The 21,677-nt window shown below is 41.0% G+C and overlaps 1 protein-coding gene across 2 annotated transcripts in view; it reads right to left on the bottom strand.

Annotated features, from left to right (window-relative positions):
* The window catches only part of LOC134345392 (EF-hand domain-containing protein D1-like), a 137,520-nt gene that overhangs the window by 24,209 nt on the left and 91,634 nt on the right, over window positions 1-21,677 (bottom strand). For both annotated transcript variants that reach the window (XM_063045981.1, XM_063045982.1), the window contains exon 2: window positions 14,121-14,268. In XM_063045981.1, coding sequence (XP_062902051.1) covers window positions 14,121-14,268 — 148 coding nt within the window. The remainder of the gene's footprint in view (window positions 1-14,120; window positions 14,269-21,677) is intronic.

Genomic DNA, 21,677 nt, shown 5'->3' with positions numbered 1-21,677 from the left:
TAATTAGACTAAGCAGTGACATAAAAAAAAGAAACCCCTTACATTAGCATGCTTTACAAGTCATTGGAATTTCTAAGCAAAACTAAAAATCACTAATTCCATCCAAATATTCTGAAAATTGAACTATTTTTCGTGCTTTGCTTAGTGTAATTGGTCTACAGACGGATTCCTGAATATAAAGGCAAACTGGACACAGCCTACGGAACAATGCAATTATCAGAATAGTACAAATATTCAAGTACAGATCAGAATAACATTGGCAAGTAGCACTGTTCGGACCAGTAAGGAAGCCAGAATGCAAAAGCTGCATAAATTCTGTTCAATTGTCTTACGTTACGACAGAGAGCTGTAGTTTGTATTTGATGCTCCCGATGCAGCCTCCTCTACATTGTTGAGGCCTGTCGTAAATTGGGGTACCACTTCATCAAGCACCTCTGCTCCATCCGCCAAAAGCAGATCTTCCCAGTGGCCCCCATTCCTGTTCCAACATGTCGGTCCATGGCCTCCTCTTGTGCTATGATGAGGCCCCTCTCAGGGTGGAAGAGCCTCACCCTATATTATGTCTGGGTAGCCTTCAACCTAATGGCATAAACATCAGTTTCTCCCTGCGACAAAAAAATTCCCTTCCCCTCTCCTCTTCTTCTATTCCCCACTCCGGCCTCTTGTCTCCTTGCACCTGCCTATCTCCTCCCCCTGATGCCCATCCTCCTTCCCTTTCTTCTATGGTCCACTCTCCTTTCCTATCAGATTTCTTCACCTTTGCCTTTCCCACCCACCTAGCTTCATCTATCATCTTCTAGCTATCCATCATTCCCTCCCCCCATCTTTTTATTCTGGTGTCTTTCCCTTCCTTTCTAGTCCTGAAGAAGGGTTTTGGCCTGAAACGTCAACTTTTATTTACATAGAAGCTGCCTGACTTGCTGGATTCCTCCAGCATTTTGTGTGTGGATATCGTTCTCCCTTTAGTTCGGCAGAAACATCTGATTCTCACATGTTTTGCATGCAACGTGACTTTCTTATCCAGATTGAAATAAAAACCTAGATTAAACGACTAAACAGCCTCTAAAGGATTAGAAGCAGCAACTAGTTTAATGAATGGTGTCTTGGGCATTCCTTAGAAAGAATAAAGGAGGATATAATTCAAGACATCCCAGCTGTCTTGGATGTGGGTTGGATGATAACCTCTTACAGAATTTCTTTGAAAATTAAGTTGGAATGGAAGTGGTGGTATAGATGACATCCACAAAGCCTGTGCAGGATGTGTACTGAAGTCTAATTTTCTACAGCTGTAGCAATAAATTGTCAATGATTTACTCATTTTGGTGAGGAGCCTGTTAGTGTATGCTGCACACATGTAAACATATGCATATGCAAGTCACTGCTATGGTAAAAATAAACTGCTACTTCTGTTTATTGGCAAACCCAAGTGACTGCAATTCATATAATTGCACATAAGCACGAATCAAATAGTTGATCTCCGAAGTCAGAGAGGGTGAAAGTTCGAACCTTCCACTTTAAAACTCACCAAAATTTAGGCTGAAATTGAGGAATTGGTGCATTATAGCACTCAACCTGCCCTGTCTCCTGGCCACAGGCTATCAACAAATTCAAAAGGCAAGTAAAAGTCCTTCCCATTTTAAATAACCCAAAATTCAAATGGGAAGATATATTTAACTTCACATCATTCCCTGTGGTATTGAGGATTTGTTGCGTCAGTTACAATGCCTTATTTTGTGGACTAATTTAACACTGACAAATGGTTGTTTTGATAAACTTGTATAATTTCCAAAAATCACTGAGAATGCTTTATTAGCCCACCTCTTTACCAAAGGATACCCCAATGTTATGAAGAAGCACAACCTTAAATTTCTTGCCATGCAACTTTAAAAAATCACTGTCATGGCTGGCTACAAAATGCCAAGAATTTAAGAGGCTAATTTAATTCTTGACCTGGAAATTAGTAAAGACCCAGTGTGATTTTATTTAGGTAGAATAAATAATTTTGTCAAAAATGTAGCTTTAATTGAAACAATGCTTCCAATAAATTCATAGAAATAAGGAAAATAAATTAAATAACTTTCAGCATTTGTAAGTTTATGACATATTTCTCCCTTCTTGGTACTAGTAACTCGAGAAACATGATTCCTCAATCTCAATCCGTAAAATAATTCCTCACTCTTACATTTTGTTCATCCCCCAAGTCCTATTTTCACCTTCTGGCTGCTGATCCTTCAGCAGGCTGACTACCACACTCAGAAGTTTTTGCTCTATAAGCCAGTCAAGAGCTTAGGCAAAGTTTTTGACAGCTCTTTAAGGGACACCACATCCATTCAGGCAACCTGCAGCGAGTTGGATGGCTGGCTGAAATCTGTGGACAAGTCTGGCCTACCTGGGAAGTTTAAAGCTCGGGTGTATCAGCATGGCATTCTTCCCAGAATCCTGTGGCCCCTCCTCGTTTATGCAGTTCCGATCTCAACAGTCAAAACCTTAGAGAGGAGGGTTAGCAACCACCTCAGGAGATGGCTGGGGCTGCCAAAGAGCCTGAGCAGCATCGCACTCTATGGACACCACAACAAACTGCAACTGCCCTTCAGGTCCTTGGAGGAAGAATTCAAGGTAACAAGAGCCAGAGAAGTGCTACAGTATAGGGACTCAAGTGACCCGAAGGTGGCTACAGCAGGGATCGAAGTAAGTACTGGCAGGAAGTGGAGGGCAGAGGAAGCTGTTCAGGAGGCAGAGGCGAGGCTGCGTCACAGGAGGCTGGTGGGAGTGGTCACACGAGGCTGAGCTGGGCTAGGATCCTTTCCAACTCCCCAAATGGACACCAGAGGGAAGGAAAGTCGTCGTCTAGTTCAGGAGGAGGTGAGGGCAGTCGTGGAGGAGATGAGAGCCTGCAAGGCGGTGGGAACGAAGCAACAGGGAGCTTGGACAAGATGGGAGAAAGCGGTTGAGAGGAAAGTGACCTGGGCTGATCTTTGGAAAGCCGAACCACACCGCATCCAATTTCTCATCCAGGCAGTGTACGATGTGCTTCCAAGCCCATCAAACCTGCACACGTGGGGCAAGGCAGAATCATCTGCGTGCCCACTGTGCTCCAAGCGAGGAACCCTGGAGCACATCCTCAGCGGCTGTGCAAGGGCACTTGGTGAGGGACAGTACAGGTGGAGGCATGATCAGGTCCTGAAGACCATCGCTGAAGCCGTCAGCGCAGGAGTTGAGTGGGCGAAGCGGTCCTGACCCTCCAAGCAGACCATTGCCTTTGTCAGAGCTGGGGAGCAGCCAATACCTGCCAAAAGAACATCTGCAGGCATTCTGACCTCTGCAAGGGACTGGCAGCTGTTGGTGGACCTCAAAGGGCAGCTGAAGTTCCCCAACCATGTCGCAGCCACCACCCTACGACCAGACATTGTCCTAGTGTCTGAGTCTACTAAGCAAGTGGTGCTGCTGGAGCTGACAGTCCCATGGGAAGATAGCTTGGAAGAGGCCTTTGAAAGGAAGCTCTCCAAGTACGCAGGACTGGTCAGCAACTGTCAACAGGCTGGATGGAGAGCGAGGTGTCTCCCAGTGGAGGTTGGTTGTAGGGGATTCATAGCCCGTTCTTTAGTTAGAGCATTCAGCATTTTGGGCATCGAGGGAGAGAGGAAGAGGAGAGCCATCCGCAGTACCACCGATGCAGCAGAGAGGGCCTCAAGATGGCTGTGGCTCAAAAGAGGGGAGCCATGGAGTCATAAGTAGCTAGCCATCTGGACACAAGCTGGAGTCTGATCAGCCCCGGTTGGGTCACCTGGAGGAGGTTGTATGATGTTGAAAGACCCGAAACACCCAGTGATTCCAGGAACATCACTGAAGATGTGTCCAGAAGCATCAGTAGATGTATGTACACAGCTTGTAATGGTTACTTGAAAACAAACCAAAAGCACTTAGAGATTATGCACGGGGGAGGGTGGGTTGATACTCTACGATATGCTACCCATCCAATAATGAAGTTCCAAAGTCGAAGAATACATTGAATCCTTTATTAAGAAACCATCTAAACAAATAATAGAAACTAATGGAACTAAATCTAGCGATATAATGAAATAAATAGTCTTAACAGATTGAAATGTACCTAAGCTAAATGTTCTTAAAAGTATTCAAGAATATTCAAGCATACCAAGGTGTACTTAAGTGACTTAAAACATCAGCAAAAAAGATAGCACCCCTAGCCCACTCTCTAGCTCTACCCAAACTCGACTAAAAATAAAGCATGAAAATTTAACTGAACTCTTTGTGTCTACCACGTCCCAAACCATGTGGCTAACTACCCATAATAAACACAATAAGTGTGCACCTCAAAATGCAATACAGAAAGAAGGAAGATACATGGCTCCTACACCTTCATTAAGATTAATCTTAAAACTGTGCTTTTTGACCAGCTCCGAGTATGGCTCATTCATTATGGTTGTCTACATTTCTGTGATGTAGTCTGGGATACTTTCCCATGTTAAAATCATTTAATAATTAAAAATTATTGAAATGTTTGTTTCAATTATGCAATCAATTCAAAACAAAGAACTATCTTTGGTTGCCCAGATATTAAGTAATGGAAAATAACATCCATCATCAGTGATAGAGTTATTTATAAATCATGCTGGGAAACAGATCAGCTTATACTTGTTGTTAAATATATGGAGTGGAGGGATTTGGCCAGCTATTGGCTGTAATTGCACTACGGTGTCTTAAAAAAGTCAACCTTGCTATGTGGATGACTTTCTACATCTTGTATTTAAGAATCCTGACAAGCATGCCGTCCACTGGTTAAGTCTGAATTTATTCAAATTTCGATTAACTGCAGAAAGCAAGATTGAAAGGGAAATAGGCATAGCCCCTCCAACACAACCCTCTATCTGGTGGAACTGGTCCTCACCTTCAGCAATTTCTCTTCAGCTCCTCCCACTTTCTCCAAACTCAAGGTGTATCCATGGGCACTCGCGTGGGCCCCAGCTACGCCTGCCTTTTCGATGGCTATGTGGAACGATCCATGCTCCAAGCCTTCCCTGGTAATATTCCCCAACGCTTTCTGCACGACATTGATGACTGCTTTGATTCTGCTTTGTGCACCCATGCTGTCAAATTCATCAACTTTGCCTCCAACTTCCACCCTGCCCTAAAATTCACTTGGTCAATTTCTGGCATCTCTCTCCCTTTTCTCGATCTGGAGACAAACTGTCTTTCAACATCGTTTATAAACCTACTGATTCTTACAGCTATCTTGACTATATCTCTTCCTACTCTGTCTCCTCTTAAAGTGCTATTCCCTTTTCTCAGTTCCCTCGTCTCTGCAGCATCTATTCCCAGGATGAGGTTTTCCTTTCCAGGACATCAGAGATGTCCTCCTGTTCAAATAATGGATTTTTCCTTCCTCCACTATTGATGCTGCTCTCACCTGCATCTCCTCCGTTTTTGCAGACATCCGTGCTCACCCCATCCTCCTGGCAACGGAACAGAGATAGGGTTCCTCTTATCCTCACCCACCACACTATGAACCTCTGCACCCAATAATTTTCTCCACAACTTCTGCCACCCCCCCCCCCAGCTTTCTGCAGGGATTAATCCCTCCGTGACCCCCTTGTCCATTCGTCCCTCCTGGTGTGTATTCCTGTTAGTGACAGAAATACAGAAATGCTACACATGCCTATTCACCTCCTCATTTACCTTCACTCAGGGCTCCAACCAGATCTTTCAGGTGAGGCAACACTTCACCTGTGAATCTGTTGGGGTTGTCTACTGTATCTGGTGCTATTCAATGTGGCCTCCTCTATATTACTGAGACACCATGTAAACTGGGAGACCGCTTTGTCGAACACTTCCACTTCATCTGCAAAAAGTGGAATTTCCCAGTAGCCAACCATTTTAATTCCTATCCCCATTTCTGTTCTGAAATGCCAGTAAATGGTCTCCTCTTTTGCCACGATGAGGCCACTCTCAGTTTGGAGGAACAACCCCTCATATTCAGTCTAGGTAGCCTGCAACCTGATGGCACGAACATCAATTTATCCTTCTGGTAATTTATTTTTCTTCTTTTTATTCCCTCGTCCCATTCACTTCTCCTCTATTCCCCACTCTGGTGTCTTACCTCTTCTCTTCATCTGCCTATTATATTGTCCTGGTGCTCCTCCTCCTTCTGATATTTCCGTGGTCCATCTCCTCTCCTATCTGATTCCTTCTTCTCCACCTCTTTGCCTTTTCCACCTACCACCCCCCGGCTTGTTATTTCATCACCCCCTTCACCTATCACCTTCCAGACTGTCCTCCTTCCCCTCCCCCACCTTCTTATTCTGGCATCTTCCCACTTCCTTCCCAGTCCTGATGAAGGGACTTGGCTCGAAACGTCGACTGTTTATTCATTTCCATAGATGTTGCCTCACCTGCTGAGTTCCTCCAGCACTTATGTGCGTTGCTCTGGATTACCAGCATCTGTAGAATCTCTTATGTTTAAAATAGCCATAAACTGTAATAGACTGCAACAAAACAGGCTGCCTGTATGCACAGACAAATAACAAGATGAAATATGAAGTGATACACTTCTGGTAGAAAGCATAAGGCAAAATAATGTAGTTGTAATAAAGTCCAAAAAAATGTCCAGGAAATGGGAAATAAAGGTGTTTATGTCTATTGAAAGCAGAGGGGCTATGATTAATCTGTATAAAACAGATAAAAATATAGCTGTAGTATTGTGACAAATGAAGACATATGAGAAAGTTAGTGGAATGATTTAGGGATGAAGGTTTATGGCTGCAGATTTGGAATGGTAAAGTGTGGCTGTTCTCCTTGGAGAGAAACATTGCTAGAGGTATACAAGGACTGTCACTGGTTTAGAAAAAGGAAATGGGGAGAAGATATACCCACTCACAGATGGCTCGAGGACCAGGGAACACTAATTTAAAATATAATGCCTATCATGGTAGAGCGATGTGCTTTTAAATACTCAGATTTATTATGATCTGGTAATCAAGTCACAGTTGGTAAGAACATAATCAATGACTTCAGAAGAGATTTGGACAGGCAAACAAGACAGCTCAACTTACCCTCATTTTATTGCCAGTAAATTTATCCTTTACCATAAGATCAAAGCCTTTTGTTTATTGTGCATCTTCTTGAAAATGCTCAAGTAATAAAAATATAAAACTTGGAAGGAACAGAGCATTTGGGCAGTTTAAAAAAAGGGAGTTTTTCTATCCAGTCTCATCACATTTCCCATCTCTGTGAAAGCTGCAGCATGTCATCCAGCTACACTCAAATATAATCATGTCTTCAAATTCCATCACCTTACTATCTTTGGAGTTTTCTACAACCTTCTTAATTGTGACTTTAGGCTATGAATTTAAATCCTTCCCAGATATGCAAGGGGCCCACAATTAGAAGCACTTAGAAATGTACTGCACCCGGCCTTTGTAATCAGAAACTTGTGTCAGTCATTGTGTTTTATTTTCTGACACTATATTAGGCTCCAGTGCTTTTGAAGCAAAGTAAAAATAAACTGCTGCAAGAACTCAGCAGGTCAAGCAGCATTTGTGGAAGCTAAGGAATGATTGACATTTCAGGTTGAGACCCTGCATCAGGACATCAGAACATGGCTATCCATTTGCCTGCATGGATACTGTGTGACACACTGAGTTCTTCCAGCAGTTTACTTTTTGCTCCAAGATTCCAGCATCTGCAGATCTTGTTTCTCATGTTTTTGAACCGTGGAAGAATAAACGTGCCAAGTTTTTCTATCCCTTTGTGACCATCATGGATATACAATGACAAAAATGGCAACTTAGCAAGCCTGACTGAAAAGCTGGAAAGGTGCGGTTGTTGTCTGTGACAGTCACATTAGGCCTGAGTCCTCAGGTTTTAGAGAGCTTCATGTTGTGAGATGCATGTATCATGAAGTGTTGCCTTACTGCTTTGCTGTCCTTTTCCTTCTAATCTTAGTTTCCTTTTCCAAGTTTACATAGTAATTCAAGTATCAAATCTGGTCGGGCAACAGTTGTGGTTGGCAGCTCACTTTGGAGGAGAAAAACTCTCATCTCAAACCTCCACTGCCTTGCAGCTCTACCTACTCATGGGAAAGGCTTTGGGAATAAACCCTACGGAAAAATCTAGAGCTGGAGTCCCTCAGTTGAATTCAACATTGACTGGCAACTCCTGTGATGCCACTGGGGCCAAATGACATTGGTCTCCGTCATTTCTTTGGATTTATCAGCTGTGTGGAGAGGGAGAGCCTGCTACATGGGCTTGCTTTCCATATCGTATAGCCCTGGCCTGCATAATGACAGCTAGGACACCACATCCATGGTCGATCCCGACAAATAGAGAGCCTCCATCAAATCTGCCTCTGCCGCTCTCCCCTCTGAAGGTCTTTTCAGGTTCTCATCAGCCTGGTGAGTTAGTTTAAATCCTCCCAATGATGAGATTCATCCTGGAATAGGCGAGGCACAACACTTCCAGTTTAACCAGTATTTATCACTCTCAGAACGGTCCCAATCATCCAGAAATCTTAGAAATCCTGTCCTCTTTCCTGAGTATCCTTTCACACAACTGAAGTGTGTACAGAAATGTTCCCAAGAACTGGTTGTGATAAATGCCACTGAGGGCAATGAGTTGAAATTCCCTGCTTTGATTTGGGAAACATTTTGTATTACATACCATGTTTAGCAGGCAGATCCTGCTTACTTCAATGTGGTTACCTTGAGCAGTGACTACAGCTACTGCTGGAAATCAGTTTTGATTCAAGCTACAAAATGAATTTCTAAAATTTGTTTTAACACTCTTCAGTCTCCTATTACACTTGTTCTTGAAAATTATTGAACAATTAAGGAGTGAGCACAAAGAGGAGGCTTGATGCTATGGATCACATGTGGGGGGGGGGGGTTGGTGGAGATGAGTGTGCGACCAGAGACAGAGATAGTCAATTTGCAAATGCAAGCAAGTCACTGCTCAAGGTAACCAATTTAGAAACTGAAGTGATTCTATATAGAGTATTACAATGAAAAACAAACCAATTGTTTAGATCAGTTCAACATATCCTTAAATACAATGGGTGTGCTTGAGGACTATCTACTAGTGTCCAGAGAATCTATTAAAGGCTTTTAATGCAAGGGTGAGGTCTGTGGAGGAGACAAAATAGCTGTGAGCAATTAGCTGTTGGATGAGCCAGATTTGATAAGCAGTGTTTAAGGTGCATGCTTATCTAAGCAGATACTGCAATCATGAAAAATGTGGATATTATTTCACAAACAGTAACTTCTTAAGGATATAGGCATCTAAGGAAGACAAGGGTCAAGATAAGTTATGGAACAAAATGAATTAAATGTTAAGCAATTCATTGCAAATGGCAAAGCTAACCCACTGCTGCTTGTGCATTAAGGAGCCTATTGCTGAATAGCTTGGAGAACATTAACTGTCCTTCCGTGTGAGGCCAAGAATCACGTCATATGATGTCAATACCAACTGCACAAATCATACCCAGTGTCATTGTAAACTATATCCAACTGTCGAGCCCCTGTTGAAATTTCATTTCCCCCAAAATCGACCTCAGTTTTTTTAAGAATCTTAAATGAGGCTTGAACTTATAAATGAAGAAGATACGAGAAAACATCAGTTGGCATTTTCCATGCTAAAATTTAATTTCACTTTTGACTTAGAGTTTATTCTGGGATATTTCATCGCACAACCCCTGCCCAGGCCTCCCTGTTGGTCTACAAATGTGCCCATCTACGTGGTGTCCCATGAACTCAACTGCAAGTTGGTCGAGCAGCATTTTCCCAGCTTACTCCTAAGTTTTATTTTGGAGACTAGAAACCTTTCAGAAAGAAAATAAAGCAACATCTTGTGATTTTTCACCAGTGTTATTCACAACAGTGCCCAGGAGAATGGCGTTTATCTGGCATTTCAGATATGTCAGCAGTACCAATGTCCAAGGTTCAGGAAGTAGATTAAGTACAAGGAAAAGAAGTGCCAATTGAAATATGATTCACTGTACACAATGTAGTAAAAATCTGATACAGATTATCAGCATTTTGGTTTCCTGTAATTTTTTTCCAACATAGCCATATTTAGAAAAGTATCCTGGCAGGGAAGAGCAAATCATTTTTAGACTATTGCACAATCTGCTGGAAGGAATCAGCATATCTAAGAGGATCAGTGGGAGGAAAGAAATTTTCGACATTTCAGACTTAAATGTCGACACTTTTCTTTCCTCTTACCAAAGCTGCTTGACCCAGTGAGTTCTTTCAGTAGATTCTGAGTTGCTCCAGTTTCCAGCATCTGTGGTCTCTTGTGTATCCATTTTTAAAAACTAGAAGCTTCAAGATTATAAGATCTGGAAAAAAAATTAGAGCTTATTCTTCAAACAAAATTTGATATTTTACCAGTGAAAATACCAATGTGCATAATTCTATCTTGAGAAAATAAAACACCCATCTGCCAGGCCACGGGTCTTCTGCCATGTGTCATTAAGAAGTTATTGTTCGTGGACTAGGTACATGCAAATATAGGGCGACACAGTAGTGTAGTGGTTAGCACAACACTTTACAGGACAGGGGACCTGGGTTCAATTCTTTCCACTGTCTGTAAGGGGTTTGTTTACTTATTTATTGAGATACAGCATAGAGTAGTCCCTTCTGGCCCTTTGAGCCATGCCACTAATTTAACAGTAGCTTAATCATGGGACAGTTTACAATATCCAATTAACCTAACAACCTGCACGTCTTTGGACTGTGGGAGGAAACCAGAGCATCTGGAGGAAACCAACGCAGTCACGGGGAGAACGTACAATCTCCTTATAGGCAGCGTCGGGAATTGAACCCCGGTCACCTGTACTGTAAAGCGTTGTGCTGACCACTACACTACCGTGCCGCCTCTTTTTTACCCCGTGACTGCATGGGTTTCCTCTGGGTGCTCCAGTCTCCTCCCACAGTCCAAAGATATACCAGTTGGTAGGTTAATTGCTCATTGTCAACAGTCCTGTGATTAGGCTAGGGTTAAATGAAGGGATTTCTGGGTGGCATGGCTCAGAAGGCTGGAAGGGCCTATTCTGTGCTGTATCTCAATAAAATAAAATACATGTATATAAGGTACAGCTTCCGGGTGGCTTTATGGTTAATTTGGGAAGAGATTATAGGACAGCAGTATGAGCATAATTTACTCAGTTGGTGTGTAAAAAAGGAATAAAAATATAAAGATTTGATCGAGATAATAGGAAGAAGAAGTGTCATTATGCTTTGCTTACTTTGTTCTGATATTCCACTCAATTTACCACCCAAAGATAAGCAGTTTACAGACCGATAAATGCACACAATTATTTTTAATGTTTCTGCCACCTGTCACTGATTTGCCGTCAATTTAGTCCTTTGGTACCTTGATCACTGAGAGGTGATCTGACTAATGGCGGGAAGAAATAGCACAGACTACTTTAAAATCCTTATGCAACAATCTATTTATATCCTGAGAAAGGAAAATGGGAAAAAAACAATGTACATACAGATCTAAATTGTGTACATATTCGATTTAATTGATTCACAGTAAAGGTCGATACAAGTTCAAGCAAACAAACTTCAATCAATTATGCTGATAGAACAGCTCTCTTCGTAAACTGCTTCAAGCAGCAAAATTACTTAACACTAAATCATTGTAGAATGCAGGATTTGTGAACTAAACAATATTTGCATTTCTGCATTTGAACGTGATCCATCAGAAGTTATTTTTAAGAAATTTGACATGGTTTAACTCACCTTTTTACAGACAATTATCAATCTTGAAAAATGCTTTTGCATTACTTTCATTCATGGTGCAGGTCCCACTCTTTTCAGTATTTATCCCTAGTCCAGTACAAGTAAGATACAGAAAATGCTTGTTTCCATCAAGTGAACTAAGTGAGCACTATAGGGACCCAGCAAAGATTTCTTGCCCAAAATATTTAAACCGTGTCTCCTTTTCTCAGGTTGAGTACAATTCAGTCAGCAGCTTTGATTAATATTGTGGTATAAACACCACAGTTCAGCCCTGTAAAGTCACCAGACTGCCCTCTCATACAATTGGTATTTCTTTAACCTTTAATGAAACCCAGTATTGCAGTGCAAATTCTGCTAAAATAATCCATGAAAAGTAGCACAAATGGATTCTGACCACTTGTTAAGTTTCCTAATGACTTTCTATTTGTGTTACACCTTAATTAGAATATATGCAATTTTTGTTCATAAGAAGGGTTAATATTAAATTGGTAGATACTATCTACCAAGATGGATCTATAGTACTGTGCAAATACTTAAGCACATATACATAGGCAGAGTGCCTAAGACTTCTGCACAGTACTGTATTTGTCAAGGTGGAACAGAGAGTTAGTTTGTAAATCTGGCAGGAGCAAAGCATGTTGGGAATGGTGAGGGTGGAGCACCATGGGAAGGGTGTGAATTAGGTGACAGAAAAGGAGTGCAGGGGTGGCGGTTGGGATGGGTGAAGACACACCTTGCCCTGACACACCAGGCAAGGTAGTTTGATTCTAAATAATTGGCTTATTGATCATTACAGAATGTCTCTCTAGTGCTTCTTGCTCCTTCCCCTCTCCCTTCCCCTTTTCCCAACCATGAATACCCTTTTCCTGCCCCCTTCCCACTCTCAGTCCACAACAGAGACCCATATCAGAATCAGGTTTATCATCACTCACATATGTCATGACATTTGTTTTTTTATGGCAGCAGTACAGAGCAATACATAAAATTAATACAGTACTGTACACACAGGTATGTACCTAAAACTTTTGCATATCATTGTAGTACCCAAACTTTGGATTAAAAGGAACATAGTGCATTTAAAAAAAATTCACATTGTATTTTGATTACAACGTAGGTTTTATATTTAATAAAGCTCTCATCAGGTACTACTCAGTCTTGGTAGCAACCAATAGAACAGACATGGATTCTCTCCCCTTATCTCTAATACAAAGTCCAGTAATATTGAATTTACCCTCCAATTCTACCTAAGACATCAGCTAAAGAATCACCATCTTCTTGTGTAATCATGGTCCTCAGCTCAACATCTTATGATGTGATTGGTTTCCATTACAAACGCCATCTATAAGTTTGTTGACAATACAACTATTGTTGGCAGAATTTCAGATGGAGTGAGATATATCAGCCAGTGGAGTGGTGTCACAGCAACAACCTTGCACTCAACGTCAATAAGACCAAAGAACTGTTTGTGGACTTCAGAATGGATAAGATGAAGGAACACTCACCAGTCCTCAGAAGGACCCGAGGTGGGAAATTATTTCAAGTTCCTGGGTGTCAATATCTTTGAGGATCAAACCTGATCCCAACATAACGATGCTGCTACACAGAATGCACAACAGCAGCTATATCTCGTTAGGAGTTTGAGGAGATTTGGTATATCACCTAAAACACTCAAAAACATCTACATAAGTACCATGGATAGCATTTTGACAGGTTGCATCACTGTCTGGTATGGGAGGGGGTTGGGGGCTACTGCACAGGACCAAAATAAGCTGCAGAAAGTTGTAAAATTAGTTAACTCCATCACAGGCACTAGTCTCTGTAGTATCCTGGACATCTTCAAGGAGCGATGTCTCAGAAAGGTGGCATTCATCATTCAGGACTCCATCACCCGGGTCGTGCCTTGTTCTCACTGCTACCATCAGGAAGGAGGTACCGGAGCCTGAACACACACACACACACACACACACACACACACACAGTGATTCAGGAACAGCTTTTTCCCCTCTACCATCCAATTTCTGAATGGAAATTGAACCTTTGAACACTACCTCACTATTTTTAAAAATTTCTATTATTGCACTACTTTTTAATTTAACTGTAAGAGATATATGTTTCATAAACTATGTTTTATTCTATTATTATGCATTCTATTGTACTGCTGCTGCAAAAACAACAAATTTTACGACATATGCCAGTAATATTAAACCTGATTCTGATATATTAAACTAGTTTGCAGATAATGCCATGTAACTGCTGCATTAGATTGAAAAGCTAATATATTATAATAAAACAGAGACAAGTAGCCTTTATACATTGTTAAAAACAGTTCAAGATAAAGCTGTGAGAAGGAAACATTCTCACCTCTCGGAAGTTCAGCTTCCCATCAAAATCCTCGTCTACTTCTTTGATCATGTTTTTGAGGCCAAGGTGGGTCTGAGGGGCTCCAAGTTTTTCCATCATCAGTTTTAGTTCCATTAAGTCAATGAAGCCATCCTTTCCAGAGTCATAACTGCAGGAAGTTAGAGGAAGTGACAAATAAGGCTGATGTGGAAACAGGGAAACTCCAGCAGTGTATGAGGGTAGGAAGGTAATGGAGGATTGGGAAGGGGTTGGATGTGGTAAGGAGAATGAGAAAGGGAACAAATGAAAGCTGAACCAATCAAACTATCTATAATTTCATTGTCAACTTCCTATGCATTTGGATCTGCAACTCTCACTTCCAAATTCACTGCAGCCTTGGTCTCAGCAAACAGTACTTATTTAGGCATTTTATTGACTCGGCTTTCAAAGCAGGTGGAGAAGTGAAGATATCCTACACACGCAGTTTTCAACAAACATTTTCATAAAGTAGTGGGTTGTCTGGCATAATTTAATTTTTCTCGACTTTTTTCTGAAGGTTTTTCCTCATGTATAGAGTTCTGATTGGCCTTCATTGTCAGGGACTGCCATACTGTACCTCCATTAATTAACATTAATAAAGTGATCACACCTTCACATTTCTAGACTTCACAGTCACAGCCAACAGCAAACATTCACTCAACGCTGACATCGGCACAACTTTGCGATGAAAATGTCCAAGCCGAATAAGGGGGTGGCAGGCCACCAAAAAACAACAGAGAACTTGAAAGGACAAGAGCACTAAACTCATGTCTTCAGTACACGCCACTCCTGTAGTGAAGTGAGACAACACGCCAGGCGTGAGGAGAAATTCAACAGCTCTCACTTTTGCCACCTCAGGCCAACATCACAATCACAAGCAGCCCTGAAGCAATAAATGTGTCAAAATACATTTGTTCCATTTGTAGATTGGCCGTACTCAGTGAATGAACAGCGAACCATAAGCAAGGTATGAAGAATGCATTGAGACGGAAAACTGGAATATTGTTGCGGAGTGTCGGAAACAGTCAAGAGGCAAAGTGGCGTGGAAAGCTCGGTGGTTGAAAAGAGAAAACTGAGGTCTGTAAATGTTGTACCTCTCAGCCACAGCTTTCATCTGCACATCAAACTGCCTTGACAGCTTGAGGATTCTGAAACGTTTTGAAATATGTTCAGTACAGAGTGGATCCAGCACAAGAAAACCATCCCTCTGGGATGACCCATCAGCCTGTGGGGGAGGCATTTCACAAATAAAACATCAACTTAAAACTGGGATGATTGAGAGATGTTTGGGAAGAGGGCAATTAGGACAGTATTTTTTTACACTCATGATTGTTGGATCATAAAATGTTTTACCATGGGGAGTGGTCCAGTTAAAGACTATTACATTGGAAGGAAAAATTGAATACACAAGAAAGTGCTGCAGCCAGAGCCAGACAGAAAACCATTTGGACCAAGGTATGAAAAGGCTACCTTACAGTAAAAGCACTGTCTACTCTTGAATTATTGACTATTTTCAGCTTTATAAATCATTCAATATTTCTCAGCTATCTGCTTAAGAAAACTGAAGGGGGTGTAAGAGGGAGTGGATCTGCTTGACAACAAATCCCAAATGTCCGACCTTATCCTGGTCCAAGAAAGTTTAAGTGCACTTACTGTATGAAGCATTAGATGATCAATTCCATTAACCACTATTCCTGCAACCTTACCATAGTTAACATAAACTGTCATGACAGCGTCAGTTGATGGTACGCACCACACCCTCCCCACCAGCACAAAATGTACAGACGTGTTTATTTATACAATTTGACCAAAATATGCTGGAGTAAATATAGCTGAACTTTAAAAAAATACCTGGTCTTGAGAACCAACACATGAACACATTTGCAAACACCACTATTCTAGATCAGTAAACAACACCCACATTTATTCTCAGGACACAAATAGAAATCATATCAAGTTAGGTCAGGCAAAGTTTGTTGGTATACACACAAGTACAGTGGGGTAGAAATATAATAAAAATAACTCCATATATTTGGAAAACACATAACTTAAATTATACAAGACAGTGAAGGAAAAGATTGTGCAAAACAAGGTATCAGTGCAAAAGAGAATCAGTAACAAGTGCATGGTAGTGCAAGAATGTGGTCTGATGAGGTAGGGGTAGTGCTGTATAGGATGGTTCAACAGGAGGCACACTAATGTAATATAGGCTATCTAGGTTCAATTCCAGCCCCTGGCTGAAAGGAGTTTGTACGTTCTCCCCATGTCCGTGTGGGTTTCCTCCGGGTGCTCCGGTTTCCTCCCACAGTCCACAGACCTATTGGTCGGTGGGTTAATTGATCATTGCCAATTGTTCCATGATGAGACTGGGATTAAATTGGGGGATCGCTGGGCGGCATGGCTCGAAGGGCTGAAAAGGCCTACCCTGCACTGTATCCCAACAAATAAATAGATACGAACCTTATGGTTGTAGGACAGTAGCTGTTCCTGAACCTAGTGCTGACAACTTCGGGCTTCTGTTCGTTTGCCCGAGAGTTAACAGTGAAAAGAGGACATGACCCCGGTGACACCTTCTTGAATCAGAACCTCATAAACTGTGCTGTTAATGCTTTCAATGGCTTCTACGGCAATTAACATTATGACTCATTTTTGATCTGGTCAGACACTTTCAAAAATGGAAAATAAACCATAAATAAAGAATGTAATAACAAAAAATGGAACATGCAGTTCAATAATGAATTATAAAGCAAGGGCTAATTAATGAGATACAGCTATTTCTTAACCAAACTATGCCAATAGAATATATTTTGTTTGGCAGCTAGTCCCCACTGAAGTGCCAAATGCAGAGTGGTATTCCAAAATAAATCTTGTGAACTAAGAAAAACATCATTGGAGGGCTTGGTCACAAACAACTTGTGCTCTCTCCTTCGGCAGCTGGTTCAAGATTGTGCACTATAGGACAGACCACAATGAATCTACAGATTTATTTGAATAAGGACCAGCAGGCCTGCTCCTTTCTGTCCCAGGTTAGGGCAAAAGTGGCCACTGAAGAAGTCTTAAAAAGCAAGACAGATCCTTTATTTCTCAGCAAGCCGTATAGGGTGGCAATCTGTCCCCAATTATTCTTTATTTTAGTCACTTGCAGCTGCTCCCTCCACTGAAATCCATAAAAATCCTGTTCCTTTGTCAGGTCCAATATTGTGTGGGTCATCTTGCAGATTTCCAGCCTTATATGGAGAGTCCAGACTGATGAAGCTGCATCCGCAGCTCCGGGAAATGACGCGAGGATAGCCTACATTCTGGTCTTTGGGCCAAGCATTTGGAGCCAGGGGAGAGCTGATCACAAAATTCAATGACACACTGCTACTTTTAAAAATTATTGCCGCAGAATCTAAAATAAGTTTGTAAAAATAAATGAGTACTTACTGAAACAGGAAGTTAGGGCATGGAACCCAGCGAATGCCATGTAGCCAAGCATTGTGCATTCACAAGACCTCTGCAGCACAAAGGCACACGGAAAGGGCTAGCTTACTAGACAAGTCTTCCATGTTAGTGGGATATGTCCCACTTCATTCATTAACAAGGTGGTCCTTTTAAATTAAGTCATCAAGATTTAAAACTAAGAGCAGTACGAAACATAACTCCAACACTCTGTAAATGTCCAAATTATAAATGAAGAATGCTGTCAGTACTCAGATGGTCAGACTGAGGGGGAAGAGAAATGGTGTCAATGTCAAGTCAATGGACCTTCGTCAGAACTGGAAAACTGAGAAAAGAGGTGTGGTGTGATTTTAATTACGTAGAAGGGAAGGTTAGAGATTATGGGAGGTGAAATATCTGTTCAATAGCTGCTGCCTGGACTGTGTATTTCCCGTTTTTTTCTGTTTTATTTCAGAATTCCAACATGTGCAGTTTTTATTTGATTTTCATTTGCAAGGTAAGAAGAACTTCGAAATCTGGTAGTTTTGTTGTAGAAAGAACAAATTTCACGACCTATGACAGTGATATCAAACCTGATTCTGAAAGTTGGAACAAAATAATACACTTTGAAATAGAAGTGGAAGCAAAGGTACAGTCTTCCCTGTGAAGAGAAAATTCAAAGGGATTATCTGAAATTGTTAAACTCGCACTACTTTGCACATGCTTTTGACTCAACATGCATGGGTTTCGAGCTTATAACTAGTTAGAACTAATTGCAAGAGAGTTCCTAAGAGCCTTAGAAATCTGCCCGACTGTATTACATATAAAATAGCTATTTTTCAAAGGACTGAAGGTAACCCTTTCTTCCCCAGCCCCTTCTCTTCACTCCTCCCATTTTCTGCAATTTAAACACATCCCTAATTCTGATGAAGAGCATTTGACCTGAATGAAAGACTGTTTTTTCCCCTATTGACACACCATGATTTGCTTTACACTCCTAGCATTCTGTTTACAGCTTGACTTTCCAATATCTGCTCTTTTTTTTAAAAGGAATGTCAGTAACAAACTTGAAGAAATTGACAATTCCTTAACCAGTTGCAGATTAGGTTATTACTGCGAAATAAGAGGTCAGCTGTGCCAGGATTACATGATTTTATCGCTATCATTCAGATCCAACGGTTCACCACTGGTATTATTACCTGACTGGTCTGTCTACTCATTGCACTTCCAATTGGTGTACTTATTAAGACCGTAAGATATAGGAACAGAATTAGGCCATTTAGTCCATCGAGTCTGTTCTGCCATTCAATCATGGGCTGATCCAATTCTTCCAGTCATCCCCACTCCCCTAGATTCTCCACATAGCTTTGATGCCCTGGCTAATTAAGAATCTATCTATCTCCGCCTTAAATGCACCCAATGATTTGGCTTCCACAGCCACTCATGGCAACAAATTCCACAGATTTACCACCCCATGACTAAAGTAATTTCTCCACTTCTCTGTTCTAAGTGGACGTCCTTCAATCCTGAAGTCGAGCTGTCTTGTCCCTAGACTCCACTACCATGGGAAATATCTTTGCCATATCTAATATTTCACATGTTAATACCTTTCTAATATAAAAACCAATTCAATCAATAATAATGTATGTTGCAACCAATACAGCATCAAAAGCAGAGCTCTATATCCATATGGTGTAGCCAAGGTAATGACTCTCGGGAAGGCAAATTTTCACTGATAGCAACATTATCACTCAAAGTATGGTAGGCTTGGAAATTTGTTCCATGGAATTAATTGATAATATTGTTTTCTACAAATCTGGTCATCTTTGAGACATGTTGGCTCCTGACCCACGTTGCGTTTTGTCAGTATTGCAGTTACTTTGATGCCATATTGGTGAACTGATCGATTAAAGGTTGTGACTGCAGTTCTGGTCTTGACTTTACAGGAAACAAGTGACAGCACAACTGAGGGTGAAGAGGAAGTTTTATAGGGCTGGAGATATGTAACTACAAGGACGGGCACAGCCGGGGCAGAGGAACAGAAGGGGTGGAGGAGAGGAGAGATTTAAAATAAGTTGTAAAAATAATGTTGTCCAAGTCTAGATATATAAAGAAGCGAATTTACCAAAGGTGAGAGTAAGTCGGGGATCTAAGTTTTCAAACAAAAATGAAGGAGAAAATCTTTTCATCCAGAGTGTGGTGGGAATTTAAAACTCATTGCCTGAAAACAATAAGTAAGGCCAGAACACTCAAACATAATTTATAAAGTGCTTTGATGAGCACTTAACGTGTCAGATCCCAGCACTTAACGTGAGTGCTGGGAATTGTGATTATTTTGAATGGCTCTTCCTGATCCAGAAAGCGACTGGGCTGCGTGGTCTTGTGCAGTAGGTTTCTTGAGTTCCTTGTACTGAGCTTACTGCCAACATCATCACTGCAATTAATGCTGGGCTATTACATACAGTACACTTCGCAGGAGATCTAATCACTTAACACTTTGCAGGAGATCTAATCATTTGACACTTCGCCCTTTAAATGAACTAAAATGACTAATCTCATTTTTAATGCTACATTAGCTCTGCTTTTGAAAGCTTGGTCAGGTTTCTAGATTTGTGCCCACATCAATGACTTCCTTATACCTGTAATCTGAAAATCCTGGCTTTAAACAGGTGGAACTAAGGCTGCAGCTGAGTCTTAGCACATGCTTTAGGTTCAACAGGCATGAGTTCTGAACTTATAAAAAGCAAAAGCTGGACTAGTTAGTCAGAACTAATTTCAAGAAGGTTAGAAATTTCCCTGAATATATTCCACATAAAATCGTTATTTTTCAGATGACTCGAGCATCTCTCAAGGTCCAGAAAGTAGATTGTGATCTGTCTTTAGAGTGTTCGCACACAGGAATAAGCACTAACCAGCATTTTAATATAATGGAGAGTCTGGCTAGGACTGGCAAAGTACCAGGGATAAGCAAAAAGGATGCAAAACTTGAATACTTTTCATTCAACATGCTAACTGATCTGATGATAAGACAGATCATTTTTAGGTCTGTACAATAGAGCAAAGGTTGGTTCAGGCCAAGCTGAGGTTACTAAGGCACTGTGTCAGATTCCAAATCAGCTATTTTTATACTTTACACACATTTTGGTTTGTACTTTAAAAATTCTGGACATAAACACAACTAGAGTGAATAGATAATCATCTTATTTTAAGCCTGTGTTAGTATCATTTTCAAACTCGCTTTTAGAGTAACAATGCAAAAGCTGGCACTTGTCGACCCCTGTCAAAGTGACAGCTGTCATCTTCAAAGGGTACTGATGTTAAAAACTGCATTGATCTAAGCCAACAGAGTACTGCTAGCAATTTAAATACATCTCTCACTCCCTGCTAGGGCTGATGCAATTTATCTAATACATATACACACTGAACAAAAACAGATCCACTCAAAATAAAATCTGCAAGTTCATCTTGGCCTCAAGGGAGAACACTAATTGGATTCAGGAGATTAAATATTCTAAAAACAAACATGTCTATGTTTCTCATAATATCAGTGGATGCTGAGGGAAAATGAAGCATATGTTTAGAAAACAAAGTTTTTAAATGTAATGCAGTGGATTTGCAATTTTTCCTCCTCAAATCATGTTAATTCATTGAGGAAGATTTGATCTGTTTAATTCCAAGAGTTCGGTTGGGACAATTGGATTGCTTACTAAGATCCGAAGGCTACACATGAACTAAGTTGCCACGCATAGCCTTGCAGAAAATGCCGAGGGGTTAATTAATTCATCCAAGCAGATATATAAAGATTTATTCACAGACCACGGAAAGGATTTAATATGTTGCACAGAAAATGTTCTTCATTCATACACAAGGTTTTCACTTCAGCACTGACATTTATAAATAGATTCTTTCATGTGTTGTGACAGGGGGGCCCAGGCAGGGCAGCAACTGGCTTCTCCACAAAAAAAGAGACCTGCATCTAAACTAGTGTACACAACTGCACTCAGCATTTCTGTCCCCCATTCCCACATACAGCCGTCAGCTTTTTTTTTCTGTAGTCTAAGCGGAATTCACTTGGAACAATGCAGCTGCTTTATCTGGTAGCAAATGTTAACAAAATTT

Source organism: Mobula hypostoma, chromosome 4, assembly GCF_963921235.1.
Source record: "Mobula hypostoma chromosome 4, sMobHyp1.1, whole genome shotgun sequence".
In the NCBI taxonomy this organism is placed as follows: Eukaryota; Metazoa; Chordata; class Chondrichthyes; order Myliobatiformes; family Myliobatidae; genus Mobula; species Mobula hypostoma.
The sequence above is the reverse complement of the archived record's forward strand: the minus strand, read 5'-3'. Positions and strand labels throughout refer to the sequence as shown.